Here is a 21605-nt window from a genome sequence, read left to right on the forward strand (position 1 = left end):
CGTGTGCAACCCGCCTGAAAGCTGCGTCGGTCCCGACGGGGAAGAACAACGTGAAAATCAACTCGGTTGCTGACTCTGAAAAGCAACGTCAGGGCAGAGACTTTCCTTTGCTCCTTTTAAGCGTGTTTGCTCAGCTGCCTGCGCCCCTCCGCTCGTCTTCTCTGTATTTGTAGCAGAAGAAGAGATGAGTGAATACGGGAGGATTTCATGTAGCTGAAAATGGGGTGGGAGCCCTGATTCGAGTTACTGCTGTCCCTGCCAAGATTACAGGTTTTCAGCAGGCTACCCCAGAGGTGACTGGAGGGGAGCGGCCTTATTTTCGTGAGGGTTTATACTTGTTTTTCAGCTTGATATTCAGGTACATAATGCATTAAATGAAGATGTTTTCATACTAGCTGTTTGATGTGGGACTTTATGGCAGTTCTTTAGATAATTATGTATTTTTCACTTGAAAGAAAAATTAGTCAATCTTTGTTTGAAGGTTTTTAGATGGACTTCTCAGAGATGACCCCAGGTTGCCCAGCATTAGAAGGCCCATCAGTTCTGAGGGGAACCAGCAGAAGCAGTGCCAGTGTTCTTGGGGGTTTCATCATTGCAAAATGTTTAATTTTAAGGGTGAATTTCTTTTATTTAGACTGTTTCTGATGTCACATCTCTGACCTGGTGGGTGGCCAATGCATACTTGTTAACTTTTTTTACCTTTTTCCTCAGAGTTCCTTTTTTTTTCTTTTTTGCTAGCGAGTGATGAATCTAGTCGTGACTCAGAAGTTGCTCCTAGAGAGCACATCGGCCCTGGCAGCTCTATACAGCCCCGAGAAGAAAAGCAGGAACCAGTGGTGGTTCGGCCATATCCACAGGTTCAGATGTTGACACAGCACCACCCTGTCCAGTCTGGTGCCCCGGTGACAGTGACAGCACCACCAGCACATTTGACTCCGGCTGTGCCACTTTCCTTTTCAGATGGACTTATGAAGGTAATGAGGAGGTTCACAATTCACAGTGGAAAAATACAATCTATATTACAAGTTAGAGTGTTGAGCAAAAGTAAATTACACCAAAAACTTCCCTACTCTTGTTCCTTAAGCTTTCGTTGTGTGCTTCTACTGAGTGTACACTGCCTCGTGGGTTTAGCTGTTCAATATGATATACTGAGGACTTTATAGTATCACAGCATTATTTTTAGAGGGGGGTGTTTTTTGTTTATCTCTTAAGAAAAGAGTGATTTCAACCAATTTCCGAAATCTTCCCTTTTCTCTGTAGCAGTGGATGAGAATATCAAATTAACTGTTAATGCCTAGTGCCTGTAGGGGAATACCATGGCCCTAACAGATTCCACTTGTGACTCATGTGTTAGAAGCTGTATATTTCCAGTACAAAAGATGCCCTTTCTTTGTCCCAAATGAAAATGGAATAGCTCTAGATGACCGATATCCTTCCTCTCCAAATACTTAACCATGCTTATCCTTGTGCAAACCTGACTTTCTCTCTGGGCTTTGGCCCCCAAACATGATTTCTGCTTCAACATTGAGCTCTGATTTGGAGTTGCCAACGTTTCTCTCTCTGTATTTCTCCTAGCCTCCCTTGAAGCCCACCATGCCCAGCCGGCCCATTGCTCCTGCTCCACCCTCTACTCTTTCGGCTCCCACAAAGGTTCCCGGGCAAGTTACTGTGACCATGGAAAGCAACATACCACAGGCTCCAACAATTCCTGTGGCAACGATCAGTGGCCAACAGGTCTAGAGTTTTTTGTTTGTTTGTTTGTTTTGTTTTTCCTATAGCAGTTCACTGCATGGTCAGATCAATACTAATATTGGTACAACTGAGGTGGGTTCTTTTGCAGCAGGAGGGAAGGTAGAGGGAGCAGACTTCCCCATTCAGTGGCCACTGGTTGCTGGATCAGTTCTGTTTGGAGCATTAAACCTCGGTTTCAGTTATCAGTAGCTCTTTAGAAAGCTGCTGATTTGTTGTGATGGTCCAACTGATGTAGCACAGTGGGGCTGTGATAGCAGAGCCGTATCCAAAATTTGCTGTGCAGCTGAGTTTTTCCTTAAACGCTCCTGCTGTTTCAGTATCACTTGGAGAATTTCTAGTGTAGACAGACTGCTGGGATTCATCACTGCAGTGTTCTTGAGCTCTCCTGGGAGCTGATCAGAAGAGTCTGGTGAACAGTTCATGGTTTTGCAGTGTATTCTTGCTAAACCACTAGTGACAAAATTTCATGGGGGGGAGGTGTAGATAATGCTTTAGAAATTTATTTTTTTTCCCCCCTCTGACCTTGACTGCAGAGCCAGTCCTTGTGATTTGAAACTGGTTTGCCAGAACACTCATCACTAAACCTCTGAAATCTCAGGGTTTTGATGTAAAGTTCCTTTAGGTGGATTTGAGTTAGGCTGGCTAAGGATCTGATGCAGGTTCAGTGGATTTTTATCTTTATTAATATCCCTGGGAAGTCCAGAATGATAAGAAAATAGAATTAATTTGTTGCAGCATTTGCCAGGTTCCCATCATTCTCTCGACTTTACTGGAGAGGTGATAGGAATCTATGCCTTAAGTGTCACTAATGGCAGGAGGGCCATCTCTCTGATTGATGATGTGGGTGACTGCTGGCTGACTGTCACCCATGCACAACCAGAAAAATAGATCAGCGAAATAGATAAATGTTTACATCTTCCATGTGCGATGTCAGCAGGCTCTGTAACTTTATCCTGTAGAAACGTCTGCCTCTTTCTCCACTCAGCTTGTAATGCATGCAACTTTTCTACAAAATCTCTTTTCTGTCTTTGGGACTTAGGTATGGTAATAGTGTGACCATTAATTCCTGACACAGCTCATAGTTTATTTTGGGTTTTGTTATTTCTTTAACTCTGCAGGGACATCCTAGTAACTTGCATCATATCATGGCTACCAACGTGCAGATGTCTATCATCAGAAGTAGTGCTCCTGGGCCTCCGCTACATATTGGAGCTTCTCACCTACCCCGAGGTAAAGAGCTAGCTGTGCTATCCCTGCCTTCTGTCCACAGCCTCTCAGGGGAGGTGCATCTAGCCTTCACCTCTAAAATTCTCCTCGCTGCTAACACACTGAATACTTCAGCTGTTAAAACTGCCAGCATAAATAGGTGACTGCAGACCTTTTAAGAATTATGTTGCCTTCAGCCGTTCAGGTCAGGACTGTGTGACAGTTTAAAATGCTGGCAGATACAAGCACATCTGTTATTCTAGTTCTGTGCTGTTAAAACAGTGAACACTTTCAAGAAAAAATATACACTAGTATAGACTGACCTGTCCTGCAAAATGTCATGTGTGTTCTTGGTAGCAAGTGTTGCTCACGTATGACAGTGGCACCTGAGCAGTCGAAGCACATTCTTATATACACCTGTTGCGGAATCACTCCTGCGTTTTTGTGCATGCTAACATATCCTATTGTGTACATTTGCATTTACCCTTGAGTTAAATGCTGGTGATAACTACAGGCTCTTGTCTCCTGGGATTTTGGTTGCTACAGTTTACAAAACAGGAGATCAGTCCCTTAAAAGAAGCCCTGTGTTCAATGCAGTCTGTCTGCTTTCTGACTCCAGTTTTATTTTCAAAAGCTTATGGGTTAGGTTTCTAGTTCAACTTTAAACTGACCTGAATTCAAAGTACCATTTATATCTTTATTTCCTTTCATATTCTATGTTATTTGTCACTCAGGAAAAATAAATTAACATGAGCGGAGACCTAATCTTCTTTTACTAGAGTAGGTGGAAGGACTGTGCAGCTTTATTTGTAGCTCAAGTAAAATGTAGTGGTGTTCACTTTATTCTTGTGGGACAACTTTGTACTGTGACTTAGTGCATGTTTTCTACCCCCCTCCCCCCCCACCGGCTTTTTTCTCTCTCAGCTCGAGTATTAACTTTTGAGGTAATAATTTCAAATAAGGACATCTACAGAAGCCATGCAATCTAGTCCATCAAATGATTTCAAGACTATTTGCCTCCTACAGTGACTTCTTATGATCAGGAGACAGCAAAGAGTAGAAAAATTAATTGCAGGTTTAAAAGGGTTTTGTTTGTTTATTTTGGGTTTTCTTCTATTGTGTATGTGTTTTTCTTCTGAACTTCATCGGGTGCAGCGAGATTATTGGTGGTGTCAGGTGACTAACTTACACATTAGCCCAGCACTCACTGAATTGCAGATTATTTCTACTGACTTCCATAGCTTGGAATAGAAAAAGATTAGATTTGCAACATAAGGTTATTATAGGAGAATAAGAGCTATCAATAAAGCCAATTCATTTAAAATAGTACCTACCCTTTCCCACATACTTTTGTGAACCTTACATATATTTGTTGCAAGCCTTAGTTTTAAACCAATGTCACCTGAACTGACAGAAATATGAAATACATTAAAACTGAAATACGTACCGGCTAACGTCAGAGCCCCTCTCTGCGGTGATAATGGAGCCATTTGGGTGCACGGTATTTTAACACAGTTGGTTTGTTTCCCAGGTGCAGCGGCTGCTGCGGTGATGTCCAGTTCTAAAGTAACTACGGTCCTGAGACCAGCTTCACAGTTGCCAAATGCAGCCACAGCTCAGCCAGCAGTTCAGCACATCATTCATCAGCCAATCCAGGCAGGTGGCAGCCAGGCAGCTCTGCAGAACACCGACCGCCAGCTCCAAATTCTTCCTGGCACTTACTTGTAATTTATAACCCGTGACTGCGTATTTACTGGGCTGAGGCTACTGTCAGCTCTCTTCCAGTTCTGTTTCTTGGGTACCGGTTTCTAATAGCAAGTAGTGAAATAGTTGCATTAGTCTGGTGGGTTTATTTCCTTCGCAAACTTGGTGCCAGAAATTGGGTTTTCAACTGTCCCCAAAGTGCTTAGAAACTGGGAAGAGGATTTAGTTCAGATATACTCGTATTAAAGTCTGAAAAGTCTCATGCAATATGTTGGTTTTGATTTATTCTTAAATATATATACTAACACAGAATTAAAAAAACCCTCATTTTAATACGTTTCTGTATATATCAGCTTATGTGCGTATATAAGGAAAAGATTCTAGATATCGTCTTACTACAAGGGTTCAGTGTTAGGATAAAGGGTTAAATATCTTTACTTTGTGCTTTCAAGTTAGGATCCCGATGTAATCACCTTTGACTTCCTGTATGTACTTGGATCAGGGTTTCTTTTCGTTCTGAAAGGAACTGACCTTTGTTTTTTTTCCTAAGGACCTTCAAGGGATCCTGTCTTGTTAACTGTGCTTTGAAAACCATGACAGATCTGCTTAGGAGCTTGCAGATCAATTCAGAAAGACTGGAAATGTCTTAGAATGCCAAAACTTAGTGATAAGATGTAGGAAAACCAGTTTTAACCAAGTAATACCTAGTTATTCTCTAAACAGCAGAATTTGTTTTCTGAATATGTCTCTCTTTTTGACTCATTTTTATAGTCTCGTCCTCCTGTGACAACTTCAAGCACTATTCCTCCTGCTGTGGTGGCAACTGTCTCGGCCACGAGAGCTCAGTCCCCTGTTATAACCACAACAGCAGCACATGCTACAGAGTCGACCCTCAGGTAAAGATGCTTTGAAATCTATGATGCTCTGACATTACAGAGGCTGCAGGAAGGGGAAATGTCTTAATTATCCAGAGCTGATAATCCTCTAGATGTAGGATGATATAATACAAAAATAGTCCTGCTTGCACAGTGCAAATGCTTTCAGTTCTGTGAATAAAAATTACTATAAACATGAACTGTTGCTCTGTGTTCTGAGGAGAGACCTTAATGAATCTGTTTTGATGTCCTGCTTCCTGGAAAGCAGTTTCTGTCGCAGGACCTTGTGGCTATTTTGACCCACCTTTTTTATGAAGACACAGTGAAAAATGACACATGAATGTTGAAAAGCATCCCTGACAGAAAGTCTCTTTTATAAACTGATAGCAGTTATTGATAAGTCTGCCCTTCTCGTTGGGTACGTAGAGTAGATGAGGACAGAACAGTCGTTTACATTTCTGACACTGCTTTACCATGTACTTGATAGCAATGCTGTATTCACAGAGGAGAAGACTGAGGCCTGATGTGTGTCCTTGCATTTTATCTTTCATATTTAGTATCCACCGGCTGTCTTCATGACTATTTTTCTTTCTCTCCAGTCGACCCACCCTGTCTATCCAGCAGCACCCGCCTTCTGCAGCTATCAGTATTCAGCGGCCTGCACAGCCCAGGGACACAGCTACTCGGATTACACTACCTTCTCACCCAGCTATAGGAACACAGAAGCCACAGCTCCACACCATGGCTCAGGTAAACTGCAAGAATTAAAAAAACCTCTTGCTTCTTCTAGACATCTCTTTTGTTTATGTCTTGAAGGCTAAGATTAAATACGGGAAAAGAGTTAGTATTAGGTTAGAAACTCATAATCTTTGCAGTCAGTGCAAAATGGTTCCATACTAAGTTTATATTTTAAGTGTACTAGTCTTTTAACTCGAAGGTTTTCTCATGTTTTCACAGAAAACCATTTTCAGTACTGGTACTCCAGTGGCAGCAGCAACAGTGGCACCTATTTTGGCAACGAATACCATTGCTTCGGCAACCACAGCGGGTGAGGATTCATAATGCTATCGTGAGAGAGTTGCGGGGTGTGGCTTTTATTGTTGTTTTTTGTTGGATTTCCTCCTTGAAGATGGAATCTGATTACTTTTGAGGAATTCTTTATTTATGGTAAAGACTGTGTTCGGAAGTGCACGAGCAGACTTTAGGAGAGAAATTACTGGGTTTTTCAGGGAGGTTGTCTGGGTTGGGATTTTTGCCCTCTGTATTTGCATATAGATATACTGGTATGGCAGGGAAGATCTTTTATGGTGGGTTTTTTTTTTTTTTTCCTTTAGGTTCTGTGTCTCACACCCAAGCGCCTACAAGCACCATTGTCACCATGACAATGCCCTCCCATTCTTCCCATGCTACAGCTGTCACGACCTCAAACATCCCAGTTGGTGAGTGAATTCAGTTTTAAGAAGAGTGTGTAATCGATGCTTCAGTTTTTCTGTTTATGCTAGCAGTGTTTGTGCATATTAGCAAATTAAGGAGGGGAAGAAAATCAGTTCAAGCTGGGAGAAGGTCTGCTGTGGCATAGTTTTTTTTTTTAATACCGGGAAGAAATAGATGTCCTAGGAGGAGTAAGTAATAAAATGGCTGATTAACTTACTCAAGTGAATTTTAGACAAACTTAGGCCTTTTGGCATTTCAGAACCTGCATTGTATATACTGGAAGTTGTAACTGCTTGGTGATAGAATATGGCTTTTGTAGTTGATTTTGTGAGGTCCTTCCTATGCGTCTTGAGGCGCTAGGTGTAGCCTAGTCAAGTTTGATTAGGGTGTTCATTTGGCATTAAAACACTAAAGTCTGAAAGTGGGAACTTTATTTGCCTGAATGTGAAATCTGCCTGAGATGTTTCCTGCAGAACTGCATAAATTTCTTTCATTCATCTCTCTTTTCATGTTGACCTCATTTTGAAATCTTGTAATATCTTCCCCTACCATAAATTTCCAAGGAGTGAAGTTGTATCTGCACACATCAGTGTTTCATATAAAGCTTTTGTAGGTGTTTTCTTTCTTTCCTTGGCCTTTGTCTAGGTATACTTGTCTGCCTTGATCTCATTTCCCTTGATCTCTGTCAAGTTCTCCTTTGAAAACTTTGAAAAATTCTTGACAGCAGAAAGGATTAGGCTGATTCTGAAAAACGAAACAAAACAAAAACTTCATTTGAGCACTGGAGTAACTTACTCTGTTAGCAAGTGTAATTTATATATGCATTTACAATATCCGTCTATTCTGGTATAAACGGATGAAAAAGGCTTTGTTTCCCGTGTCCTTTTTGCCTGTTGAGGAAACCTGTCATCACTGTGGATAAGAAATCATCTAGGGATGGGCTGGGTCTTTCTGTGTTGAGGAGGAAGGGAGTAGTGTTGGGACTTCTGCCAGGAGAATTAATCCTACCTTTGCTGTGTTTACCAACTTTTCCTTTGACGGTCAACTGATTACATGTTTGTCTTTATGCAGCTAAAGTGGTTCCTCAGCAAATCACACATACTTCTCCCCGGATCCAGTCTGATTACACAGCAGAGAGGAGTAATCTCATACCCCTCTCGAGTCACCGGGCATCTCCAAACCCAGTAGCAATGGAAACCAGAAATGACAACAGGTGGGGAAATACCAGCTCTATGAATGAGAGTGTGTGTGAGTAGGTTTTGAGTGCCTTGCTGCCTTTCTCAGTTCTGATATGCTAGAAATAATGTGTTTTAAAAACCTGGAGGGGGGCAGGATTTGGTAGTTTTTGAATTAATCATGATAGTTGAGATACCTGATAGCTTATGACAGATGAAATTACAAAACTCAGGGAGTGGCCCAAAGGTAGGGGTTGAAGATGCACTGTTGAAATGGTGTGTGTAATATTTCCTCTCTTTGATGCCTGTAGGCAGTCGGTGCCTGTGCAGTTCCAGTATTTTTTACCAACATACCCACCCTCTGCCTATCCTTTGACTGCGCACACCTATACCCCCATCACCAGCTCTGTGTCCACCATTCGCCAGTATCCAGGTAAGACCAGCTCTGGGGCAAGCTGACTTTGACATTTTGTTCAGCTGTTAGCTTATGTATGAGCTTTAGTGATGGCAAAAACTAAGAGGCTTTTAATGCTTAATCCTGACAATTTGTCACAAAAAGTCTTTGACGACTTCTTGGCTGAAAGAGCGGAAAACTCATGGGTAAGGGGTATTGAACTACTTCAGAGACCTACTAAATACAGCTAATAACAGTTTTCTCAGGAGTTTCACATTTGATATCCAAGGGTTTGCATCTCTAGAAGTAAAAGGTTTTGATTATACAAATGAAAACAGTTCAACTCCTCCAAACCAGCTCTTTGATGCATCTTCATTCCCTGGTGTTCTGACAAGCCCCTTTTAATCTCTTTCCACGTGAGTGTACGGTTTGAGAGAGAAACCTGAACCAAAAATGGAACAAATAAGCTGCATTGCACACTTTTGCATTAGCGTTCCATTTCAAAGAATGGAGCCATTAATGTGGTTGAACTGTTGCAGCGGTTTGCAGACAGTCAAAAAATGACGAGCCCACGTAGTCAGCCCAAGTTTATGTCATTCTGTGACAAAATTTGGAGCACTTCTATCTTACTGAGTGGTTTAGGATAATATCTATAATGTGATAATTTCCACAATCCAAACTGTAGGAATATGCATGATTTGGATTTTCGTGGAATATCTGTGTCTGCTGGCAGCGTGTTAACCTGGAGCAGTATGGAGGGAATTCAGAAGGACTTGGGGGTGGCAAAGCCCATTTGCTGAGTGGGAAAGTATGCACAGGGAATTGATGAGTTACTGGGGCCTGTTCTTTCTGTCACTGAAATTCCAGTGAAAAATTGCAAGTCTTGACTATACGTCGTGTCAGGATTTGAGGTGAGCTTCAAGGCGATTAAATGACTCGCAAAAGGGACAGGTGAGCTTCTTTTGTACCTTCGTGCACTTTGGCTGAAGGTTTTAAAGGAGAATGTGCAGTGAGTGGTGGTACTTGGTGTTGGCAACTGTGGTTGAGGAGGAGTAGTTACAGAGCCCCTGGTAGAATATGATTGCAGACTGTCAGGAATTCCAGTTTTGATAGCGTATTGGGGTAAAGATAGTAGGCTAATGCTAATTTTTAAAAAAGCAGATGTATGTTCTTCAGCCAGAGCTCATTAACAGAGACATTTTGCTTGTTAAATTGACTTGAAGCATCATTTGAAGGTACTAATTATGGCAGTAACTGGTGATGATTCAAAGCAGAGGATTCAAGGTATGAGGAGGGACATGCGTCTGTGCTGAGCCCAGCCAGGTGAGGGCTTAGGTAAAAGTACAGAGGAAGCTTTTTAAAAGATCACTGAGATAAGGAGAGTTAGTGCAGAATTTTGAGGAAGAATGTTGGCTTTGGCTTTTCAAATGCTGGTTGTGTTTTATATAGTATCCCAAAAGGATTTTGTTGGATAGAAAGTTCTGCAACAAGAGTTTTTCGCATAAGGTGTCCCACTAAGAGAATTAAATTAATGTGCCATATTTCATACAGAAGCCATGTTCAGGGAACTGGTGATGGATTTCAGGTTTTTGACAGCTGTTTTTAGAGTGTCTTGTCAGCACAAGAACTTGATCGAAATCCTGTGACAATGACAAAACCAGCTTGTTCTGCGATGAGAGGGCTCTCCATTGTTAGCAAGCAAGTCTGTTGTTGGCAAGTTTGTACTTGCATTCTGTGTATGGCTGCAGAAACCATGGTACTGTTCTGTAAAGACTGGAAATCTAGAGATCCAGGAACTACAGGTAGTCTAACAGTATTGTTACGTGCTGCCTGGGAGGAGTGTAATGCGCCGTATAGTGGATTTGGAAAGATGGAATCATCGTTGCTTAGAGCTGTAAATTCAAATAAATGAATTTAACGTCTTAGAACAGGTGCTTCATTGGGAACATTGTTCTGCCACAAAAAGATTTCATGTTGATTTGAGCTGTGGTATCCAGCCTGTAATTGTAAGTCCTGTTCTGAGCCAGGCAGGATTGTACTCGACCTCAGAACAGTTTGTCCACTTGTGCCACGGAAAACTTTCTTTATGATTATGTGGCTGGGGAAAGGGGATAAGGAAGTAAGCCCTGTTGAAAGGTATTTACACTTGAGTCTCCCTTTCTCTTCTTGCTTTTGTACAGTCAAAGGTTTGGAGTTTTTTAATTGACGTAATGATAAGCTCTGTGGAAGGACTGTCTGTTAAAAAGAAACGGCTTAGACTTCTGATTTTTTCTTAACTTTTTTTTTTTTTTCAAGCGGGGAAAATACCGGGTGCTGGTACTTAGAAGCACTGTAAAATAAGATAGTGAGCAAAAATAGTGCACAGCTTTTTGAGACTGGAAGCTGGGTACAGGAATGTAATTTGAGTCTAATTAAAAGTACAGTTAAACTTGATCTTTTCTGTCTTGTTGCAATTTGAAATAGAAAATGGAATGGAAACAAACAGTAATGTTTAATTCTTCTGGCAGACAATCTGGCCTCTCCACTCTCAAATTTACTACTGCAACAAGCAGGCTGGCAAATTAATTTTTCAGATTACTTTGAAAGTAAGTATTTGAGTCCGAGGTGCTAGGGGGAACCAAGGCAACCCACTGGATCGGTGTGATGAGGTGTCTGTGTTGCTGCTCCCAGTTTCAGCCCAGGCACCCAACTCCGCCATCACGGCTCAGACTGGCGTCGGAGTGGCCTCCACTGTCCACCTCAACCCCATGCAGCTGATGACCGTAGATGCATCTCATGCCCGTCACATCCAGGGCATCCAGCCGGCACCCATCAGTGCACAGGGGATCCAGCCAGCACCAATCAGTGCCCAGGGCATTCAGCCAGCACCAATTGGGACGCAAGGACTCCACCCCGCTGCACCAATTGGCACGCAGGGACTGCAGCCAGCACCAATCAGTGCTCAGCAGCCACAAGCTGACACCAAGACTTCGGGTAAGAGCAACCAGCGAGGTCTGTGCTTTGCACCTAGTCAGAGCAACTGAACTTCTGTCCTAGTTTGGCTTACTTTTTTTTCTTTGACTCTTAATAATCTTGTTATAGTCTCTGTGGTGCAGTAGTGGACACTCAACACATTCACATGCGTATTCTCCCAGCAAATTATTTTTTTTTTTAACCTACTTCTTAATTTATGTTTTTTAAGCATACTAGGTGGAGCGTGTGGGTAGCTTTGAATGGGTTACTTCAGTGGAAAAGACTGGTAGTGCCTGAGCTTAAAACAATTTTCTGCAGTAACGCCTTGTGGGAAAAGTCATTTACAAGTAAATGATGTTCTGGCTACGCATTAGATCCCAGTAGCAATTAAAATATGGCCAAGTACCTTCCACAGTTGGTAACCTGATCTTGGACTGTGACAGAAATCGTCTTTCATTAAAAATGATTGGTCTGATGAAATCCCAACAACTTACTGAAGAAATGGGATATGGCAGCCAAGAAAATACGCTGTTGCAAAGCTGGCAGGGATATTGCATGGTGAATTCCTGACTGTTTAAATGCTCTGCATCAGTTAGTTGGCCAAACAGGCTTTGGCAGAAGGTCAGAACAAACACAGCTGGTGGTGCTTACTTACAAGTGGCATGTATTGCCACATAGACTCTACCAGGAGTGTTATTCTGTTGACCCAGTTGTGTTGGTGATCTCCCTAGAGATTTCTACTTTTTCCATTTTTTTTCTGGAAAAGATTGTTTCCTTAGCGGCAGTTGTTAGGCAGGAGGTAGTTTCCATCTTCCCCGCAGAAGGTTCAGTGATCAGATTGCTTGTAGCAAATGTATTGCTTACAAAATAGTCTGAAAGCACTGCAGTTAAAGACCGGGGGAGTCAAGGGAAAATGGACAACATGTGCTCTGCAAACACCTGCTTTGTTATCAAATTTCCTTAAGTAACTGCTGCTTTTTCCTCTCTGTATCTGTTCTTCTCTCTGCTGTGTCAATGTCCATCCTTCCCAGCAGTAGTCTTGGCAGATGGAGCCACCATTGTAGCCAATCCTATTAGCAACACATTCAACACAGCTTCTGCTGCCACTACAGTTGTGCAAACCCATAGCCAGAGTGCCAGTGCCAGTGCACCAGCCCAGGGCTCTTCCCCACGCCCAAGCATCCTGCGGAAGAAACCAACCACAGATGGGTGAGTAGAATTGAAGATGACATGTGAATGACACTTCTGGGCAATCTAACCTGGCTAAATGGAATCATTTCAGTGGAGATAAGAAAAGTTCTAGCAGATTATTCAGTCAGCAGTGGTTTTGAGTAACCTGCTGATCTGTGAAACACGCTTCTCTTCCTCCCCCAGGGTAGGATATAGTTTTCTCTTACTGTCAGTAATAAAATGAGAAGAAGAACAGTTTGTCTCCTAGCTCTTGAAAGTGACCTTTTGAGGGAAAGTGGATTTGAGGCTTTCTTGCTTAGTGTAATAAAAACAGAGTTCGTAATCTACTAAAATTAGAATTCTGTGCTTTGTCTTCAGTGCTTTTCTTGGAAGAATATGTGGATGAGTAGAAAGGATAGGATTAGTACCCTGCTGTGAAATCTGATTAGGAAGATGGGAGGGAGTAACTTAAACTCTTCAGATATTTTATGTTGTCTGTCTAATTTAAAATGCCTGAATAAAGAGGCAAGAGACAGCTTTAGAATTAACAGTGCATCTCCTCCTGACTAACGACTGAAAACGTTTGGAACTGATGTGTCCTACGAGACTAAAACTGCGTTGTTTTTTTTTTTTTATTTGGGTGGAAACATTTTTTAAGACAGAAACTGCAGGCTGCAAAACTGAAACAGAAATTAAAGAAGCATTAAAGTAGAGGTAGATCACTAAAGAATGTTTCCATTTGAGAGGTTGATTCTTTTGGACAACAGTTTGACTTCCAGCCCCGCAGGTGACTGAATAAAATACTTTTCTGTATTCAGCCCTGTGCTGCCTAACATCCACATTCAGGGCCTGAGGTCTTGGACTCAGGCTTTGACACAGTCTAGTCCAACGAAAGAAGTAGATGCTTGTCTGAGCACTGGTTAGTTCCAGATGATTTGCTGAGTCTTGACGTAGCAGTGGAGGACAGTGGCATGGCCAGACCTCCCTCTGTCCGCTGTTGGAGCCTGGCAGTCTCAGCAAGATTCTCTGCCTGGCAGGATGAAAGTAAGGCTGGCATTCTTGGAGAAGCCCTATATGGGCATGAGGCGAGGCCAGAGCAACTAATCTTTTATCTTTAAAGAAAATAAAACATCACATCTAATTTTAAAAGTAAAATGAGATTGTTTCTGCAGTGAATCAGTTATACTGAAGATGGAGTGCCCAAACCTATCCTGGTTTGGGCAAGAGAGGGCCAGTTCCTTTGTTCTCAGTGGTATTTGTCTTTGCATCGGGGGGTGGGAGTCTTAGATCTGTCCATCTCTTCCAGGCTGGCAGTCCGGAAGAGCTTAATTCCACCTCAGCCACCTGAAGTAGCTAGCACGCGTGTCGAGAGTACTATGCGAAGCACATCTGGATCACCAAGGCCTGCTGGGTAAGACTTTAGGAAACAACCAACTGCATCATAATAGTTTCATCATGTTTGTTTGATTTGTATTCTTTGGCTATTTGAGCATTTTCCTTTCTTTTGGGGAAACTTAAGTCTATTTTGACTTTGTCAGTGTGATGACTTTGAACAAACTTGACTAGTTCTGCTGTTGTGAAGCTGAGGCAGTAGCCTTTTAAAAGATGTGGTTATGAGCTTTCATAGAAACAAACCAAAAAAACCCCTCTGCTGTTGTAAAGGATAGGCCTCAAAACTTGTTTTCTATGGTACTTGGAAATTAATGCTGAAGAAAGGTAAATGGAGCTTCTAGCCTGCTTCAGTTGAGTTCAGTGGCTTTACAATTTATTGTTTTATAACTGTTGGCGACAGCGCGAGCTCTTGCGAATGGAGGATGACGGTACAGCTTTGGGTAAAAGTTCCTCTTGTCTGCATTGTGAAACCGTCTTGATCCTTTTACAAGTGTTTTGAAGTTACCTGGAATTAGCCATGAGATTCGCTTGTTACAGTGAGTGGAAGCAAATAGCACCTATAGTAAATACAGAGGATGAGAAAAGGAGTGGAGGAGGAAATGTAACCGAGATGACACCTTCTCCTGTTGTTAAACACATTACTGAGCCAGGTGTTACTTGCGAGCGCAGGAAAAACTGAGTAGTCTGAATCCAGCTCAGCTCATGCACTTTGTGCTAGGTGGTCATGACTGAGATGCAGTTAACCAGTTTGGTTTGCTTTTTCTACATTACAGTGCCAAGCCAAAACCTGAAATTCATGTGTCCATGGCCACTCCAGTCACTGTGTCTATGGAGGCAGTGTCTAACCAAGGCAGCGAGCAGCCCACCATTGCCGTCCCCCCTACCTCCCAGCAGCCCCCCTCTGCCATTCCAACAATCATCGCAGCAGCCAGTCCCACTTCGCAGCCTGCAGCAGCGCTGTCTGCCATTCCAGGAGCTGTCCCAGCCGCTCCGCCAACGTCTACCACAATTGTGGCAGCACCTGCTCCTCCATCAACCATGAGCGGTGCCCTGTCAGCAGTGCTGGGTCCTGCAGTACCAGAGATAAAAATCAAAGAGGAAGTGGAGCCTATGGACATAATGCGACCAGTATCTGGTAAGTGGTTGTTAACCATCAGGTTGCTGCTTTTGTTGTAGAGACAGTGGAGAAATTAGGAGGATGTCAACACATCCGTGCTGACAACGAAATTACATCTCTTTCGTGGTAGCACAGAACACCAGTCAGGGTTCTCATATGCCTTGTTACTCAAAGTTCTTCTTTGCCTTCTCCCTAATCTCCCATGAAATCCCTTGTTATCATCACTGCTTTGTTCATGGTCAAATGATCCAGCTCCAAAGAGTCTGTGTGAATTCTGTGCTTAAAACACACACGCTCAGCAGCAGTACCAACGTATTATGGATCAGTTCTGTTCAGTTTTCTCACAAATCCTACTGTTCAGGTCCAAGGGCATTTCTTGTAAGTGAAGAATTAGTGATCAGAGTAGGACTTCATAGAGCCCTCCTGTGATTCATGGATATTTTTCCCTAGAACTTTTTAAAATATTCATTATATTGCCTTACTTATCCAGCTTGGCCATAGTTGCTGTCGGATGGCATGATCAGTAAAATTCACGTCCTTTTGGATCTCAAGTTGGGCACTATATGGTGGCAAAATGATACAAATGCGTCCCCCGTTCATGAGTGTCAGAGTTCTGGTTTAGTTGTTGGTTTTATCGCTGTCCTCAAAGCTGTATGTTACCGTGTGATGGAAGAAGCTGCTTGCTACAGATGGCTCTGGAGCACAGACAGATAGCATTAAGCTCTTCAGGGTTCTTTTGTCTCTTACTGACAATTGTGGGTATGCCAAATTGTCAAGAGATTGCATCTCAGGAATTATTTGCTGCAGCCTTAGTCCTGGCTGATTGCGCTTTTCCCTCCGAATGTCAAGGAGTGTTCCCTCGAGCCACCTGCTGCTGTACTGCCGGCCTTCGGAGGTGTGTTGTTTGGGGGGGGTAACCTGCTGATAGGGTGCTCTTGACTTGGAAGTACGAGTGGACTCTTGCAAGGAGAGTACTGCAGTCCTGATTTGATCGCGTATGACTCTCCACTTATATTACAAGAGGAAAGGGACTTGCTTGCTATTGACTGTTATCCATGCTGGCATACATAGAAAGATACCTTATTTTTTTACAGTAACACAAGGCAGATGTTAGTATTGATTCCTTTTTTGTAGCGTTAAATTGACCTAAGTTTCAAATAGCAAGAAGCTGAGGGACAGTTGTCTCTGCTCTCATTCTTTATGTTTTTGTATACGAGACACTAAAGATCTTGGTGTACAGGCTCTTCCTACCAACTGCTACTGTCTTATCTGGCCTTCTAAACGTACGGCGCTGAAGTACTCATACACTTCACACTCCTCACAATGCGCTGAAACAGGAACTACTGTTGGAGGTAGTGTTCAAACGATGTTAGTGTGTTACCTTTATGCTGCTGATGGTTCGGGTTCTTTTCCTCTTTCATTCCTCTCAGCAGTCCCTCCTTTGACTACAAGTACTGTGTCTCCGTCTTTGGCATTGCTGGCCAACAACCTTTCGATGCCTCCAAGTGATTTGCCACCTGGTGCCTCCCCAAGGAAGAAACCCCGTAAGCAGCAGCACGTCATCTCCACAGAGGAAGGAGACATGATGGAAACAAACAGCACTGATGATGAGAAATCCACTGCCAAAAGTTTGCTGGTGAAGGCAGAGAAGCGAAAGTCTCCTCCAAAGGAGTATATAGGTAACATCATCTTTAATGTCTTTTTTCCTGTTCAAGTGTCTGTATTTTCTCTTCCATTTGTTTCTCAGAGGAGGTACTCTGTCATTCTCCCACTTCATAAATATAAACAATACAGAATCCAAGTATCTGTTCCTCAGCACTTTCTGTATAGTGATTTTTAGGGAAAATGACCTTTCTCAACATACAGATTATCATTTTGTATGAGGTAGTGGTTACTGATCTTCTGCTGGAGTTACTGTGTCATGCTGATCTACTTTCACTTCCTTCATGATAATAATACAGTTCTCCCTGGATCTTTTTCTAGATGAGGAAGGTGTAAGATACGTCCCTGTGCGTCCAAGGCCACCTATCACATTGCTTCGTCATTACCGCAATCCTTGGAAAGCTGCTTACCACCACTTTCAGAGATACAGTGATGTCCGGGTAAAAGGTCAGTCTGCTTCTTGTAGTTTGACAGTTTTGTTCATCCGGGATGAATCACTTCAGTGTACCTGTTCAGGGTGTCTTAGGAGCAAGCATTCTTCGCTACCTGGTGTTGATAAGGAATCCCACAAAAAGAATTTGATTGCAATTTGGAAAACAAGGGTTGATCAAGTGAGGTAATGACTTTCTCTAGCTACATGTTGCCTGAACTCTTCCACTCTCAAGATAAAGAAGGAAAGATGGGAAGGACACTATATAGAATTAGCTATAATTTTGTAAAAGAAAAAAATTGTATGGTTATGGAGAAATCTATTTATGTACAGTGATAGAAACTTACTAAAGAAAGTAAAGAAGTGACATGCTGTGGTGATATGCTACAGTTTGGTTTTCTGATTTGCTTACTACCTAACAAACTTGCCAGTTTAATCAAAAACATTCTAGATTTAGCATAACTGATCTTGTCAACTAACAAATGGGCTTTTAAAGAAGATTTTTTTTTTCTAATATGAAAATGGGGATCAGATACTGGTTTTTTAGGCTTTTTAGCTAATATCTTAGAATTTTTAAGCAGATTAGGTTTTCACAACTGTGGAAATACATCAAGGAGGGAGTAGATATGTATTTCAGAGGTAAAGGATGGACCTTTTACTTTTTCATGCAGGATGGTTGAAACACGGAGCACTATGTTCTTTAGATGGGGGGAAAAATGGGATATAATACAATTTTTCTGGAAATACAGATAACCTGTTAATAAGTGAGAGCAGCAGTCAGATACGTGGCAGATGGGTAGCGGAGCACTACGTTCTTTAGATGGGGGGGGAAAATGGGATATAATACAATTTTTCTGGAAATACAGATAACCTGTTAATAAGTGAGAGCAGCAGTCAGATACGTGGCAGATGGGTAGCTGTTTTCCTGTCTGAATCAAAATGTTGCTCATTCTCATTTATGAGGATGTTGTATGGAGAGCAGGATTTGGGTTAATGTTTTTGTTTGAGAAGAAAGGCCTGGCAAACTCCTGAAATTTGAATAATGTATCTTTGTCTTTCCTGGTGACAGAAGAGAAGAAGGCTATGCTACAGGAGATTGCCAATCAGAAGGGTGTATCCTGTCGGGCACAAGGGTGGAAGGTCCATCTCTGTGCGGCACAGCTACTACAGCTGGTAGGTGAATGGGGCTTGCCAGCTTCCTACGACGTGGGGGAGCACGGAGTTGCGTAAGACAGGAGGATGTTTTTACAAACTCAGTACATGGTCATCTGTCATTGGGATACCATAAAGGAGCTGGTGTGTAGTGCCCAAAGGGAGTGGGACATGCCTTCCCCTTTCTCAGGAATGTGGCGTAAGTGGCTTGGAAACTTAGTGTTGATTTTGATCCAGACATAAGAGCTGATGTATTTTGTACAGATGATCAAAATTGGCAACTCCCTCCTGCTGATGCACAGGTCTGAAGAAGCGTCTGTTTGGGATGGTGCGGCTGATCTGAGGAGGCAGCACTGATCCACATTCCTGGATGCTTCTGTTTCAGGTTGGGGGTGAGGTAGGTGCTCTGCATTCTAGCACCAAACTCCCCAAAACCTCTGCATTCCTGGAATAGTATTGTGAGAAATAGGGGAAACAGTTCTGGTTAGGATCCATGTTTGTTCAGAAGTGGAGCAATCCTGTAAATAGGATGTTAGTAAGTAAGAATGATAGTGCCACGCTCTACGTCAGAGGCTCCATCTTCTGAATTACTAACATGAGCAGCTGAGAGGGGAATGGATTATCATCTTCTCTGTGTAGCTTTCTTAATGTGGGCGAATGTTTTCTGGCCTAACGGTGAACCTTCTTATGAAGTGCTAATGTCGTTTAGACAAACCTGGAGCATGATGTGTATGAGAGACTGACTGCCCTACAGGAGGGACTCATTCCTAAGAAAAAGGCGGCAACTGATGATGACTTGCATCGAATCAACGAACTGATACAGGTAGGTTCCTGTGGCCCGTCAGCCTAGCAGAACTGCTTTACCCTTAATTACAACATATCCTACTGCAGTTAGTAAGAGCTAAAGCTGGCTTAAAAAAAAAAAAAAATCACATAGGTTCACTTCCTGTGTTTCCAGTGTCATCAGTTACAAGTGGTATTAGGAAAAGGCACAGTGATTGCTTAGACCAGACTGTCTGCTGTTAACGACGACACTGTTTCATTTCAGGGGAATATGCAGAGGTGTAAACTTGTGATGGATCAAATCAATGAGGCTCGAGACTCCATGCTAAAGGTCTTGGATCACAAGGATCGTGTCTTGAAGCTTCTAAACAAGAATGGAACTGTCAAGAAAGTGCCCAAATTAAAGCGAAAGGAGAAGGTCTAAACCCAGAATGACGACTCTGGAAGTGGAGAATGTGTACAGAACGGAGTTGAACCTTTTTGTAGTTTGGGTTTATTTTTAAGCAGAGCATCTGAATAAAAAGGATGAGTTTAGGGAACAGATGGACATGTGAAGCCTGGTGATCTGAAGGGATTGTCACTGATCTGTCATAATGAACAAAGATTTCTCTCAGGCTCATCCCTTTTTTTCAAGTCTTTCCGGTCCCGTTTGTTTAACCCTCCTGATGTGTCAGTGCCTACTAATTGGAACTAGTGATGCAATGTGTGGTGGACAGTGCTCTCCTCCTGTTCTGCAGCTGAGGGGTAAATGTGCACAAGGTGCGGATACACCTGTAACGCAGAGGATTCTGCAGGAGACATCAGGAGGCTGACACACAGGGATCGACCCAGACAGCCACCATGCTTCAAAGCATTGAAAACACCACCACTTTCAGTTACCCTATCCAGTTCTTGTTCTTTTGACCTTCCAGTGTCTGAAGTAGCCTTCTTAAACCAGTGCCACTGCACTAGGAGATCTGCCACACTGAGAATCTCCACTGGCTCAGAAGTCCTAGCTGTCAAGTTTAAAATAAAAAAAAAAAGAGGGGAGGGAAAAAAAAAAGGAGGGGGAAAAAAAAGACGGGGGGCAGTAATTTCAAAGTGATTTTGTAGTGTCTGTGCGTGTGTGTCTCTGTTGGTGCTCTGGGATACTTGTTTTGAAGTACCTCTTGCAATAGAGGGCTTCCTGTAGCTGGTGTAATGTTAATTGTATGTACCACATACATCCTGAAAACATTAATAAAGTACTTGGAGGTTTTTGTATGTGAGCAGTTTGTATATCTTTATACTAGTGAAACTATTCAACCTGTAAACTCAAAAACAAATTAAAGCCTTGAAATAAGCCATTTAGGGAGAAGAAATAGAATGTTGGAAAGTAGTCAGCCTCTTGTCCTGCAGAGGGAAGGATAACTTAATTCATGTTTCAGCTCCTAAAGATGCAGTATGGATTGCCCCCCAGGCACTTGTGCATTTAACCTTAATTTTTCAGAAAGGTTGCCGAATCAGTTAATTTTTAGCCTCCTCAGCAGGAGGCTTCAGTTTCATGAACTAATTGTGGTTTAAGAATACTTTTTTTTTCCCTCAGCCAGTTATAAGGCTGTTGTCTTTATTCAGAACTGAGTTCTTTCAGAAGCTAGATTAGAAAAAAAAAAGGTATTTAATTCCTTATTTCTGATTTTTTTTAACTAGAGAAGTAAGTAGAGTGTCCATATTCATTCCGGTCTTGGTTCTGCATGTGTTTAGAAACAGCTTATTTCAGATTTGTCTGGATGGCAGTCTCATTTTCATATTAGCTTGATTTTAATTTTTAAAATAAAAACACTGTCATTGTAAGATACAATTCTAGTATAATGATATTGTAAGTTTGGTAATAGAAGAGTTATAATTGTTTGCTAACTTCCTTGGCTAGAGGAAAGAAAACATCAAAATATCCCTGCAGTTTTACCAGCCCACAAGGAGTGTGTGCGTATACATGTCTACGTTGAAACGCAAGAGACTCTGGCACAGCACAAATTAAAATGCAAAAGGTAAGATATTGAAGGTAGGAACCAAATAAACTGCTGGATATCACCTTGTATTTCTTGTGCTTCAGAAACAGAACATGCACAACTGGTCAAGTATTGGTTTGACATTGTCAGGGTAATAAAGCACCAAAAATGCCAACACTCCAAGGTTTGTAAAGACTGCAGGAAGGTTGCTCATGATTATAAAGTCGCCTTTTGTAGGGCTGAGAAATGTTTCATATCATTGGTGAAGGGCTTTTGGATGAAACCCAAGGCATTACCAGCAAAGGGGGAGATATTTTTGAGGGGAAGGGAGGGAAGAATTCAGGTTTTTTTAAGGACTGCAGAAGTTAAAAACTTGATTTAAATCCTTTCTTACAGGCTATTCTCCTGTGATCCTTTGGAAAGACTCCTGTAGTAACCTT

At 42.2% G+C, this 21605-nt stretch overlaps 1 protein-coding gene across 1 annotated transcript; it reads left to right on the forward strand.

The window, feature by feature from the left end:
* Window positions 1–863: 863 nt before the first annotated feature.
* Window positions 864–18772, forward strand: SAP130 (Sin3A-associated protein, 130kDa). Its single transcript, XM_009707633.1, has 18 exons — window positions 864–974; window positions 1576–1734; window positions 2871–2982; window positions 4490–4614; window positions 5434–5558; window positions 6137–6287; window positions 6495–6585; window positions 6872–6976; window positions 8043–8184; window positions 8458–8579; window positions 11211–11513; window positions 12524–12701; window positions 13969–14073; window positions 14828–15189; window positions 16602–16850; window positions 17155–17280; window positions 18333–18436; window positions 18680–18772. Exons 1-18 carry the CDS (start codon window positions 864–866, stop codon window positions 18770–18772), a joined length of 2763 nt encoding a protein of 920 aa, XP_009705935.1.
* Window positions 18773–21605: the final 2833 nt, after the last annotated feature.

The sequence above is a fragment of the Cariama cristata genome, unplaced genomic scaffold (assembly GCF_000690535.1).
Source record: "Cariama cristata isolate BGI_N322 unplaced genomic scaffold, ASM69053v1 scaffold27339, whole genome shotgun sequence".
Taxonomy (NCBI): Eukaryota; Metazoa; Chordata; class Aves; order Cariamiformes; family Cariamidae; genus Cariama; species Cariama cristata.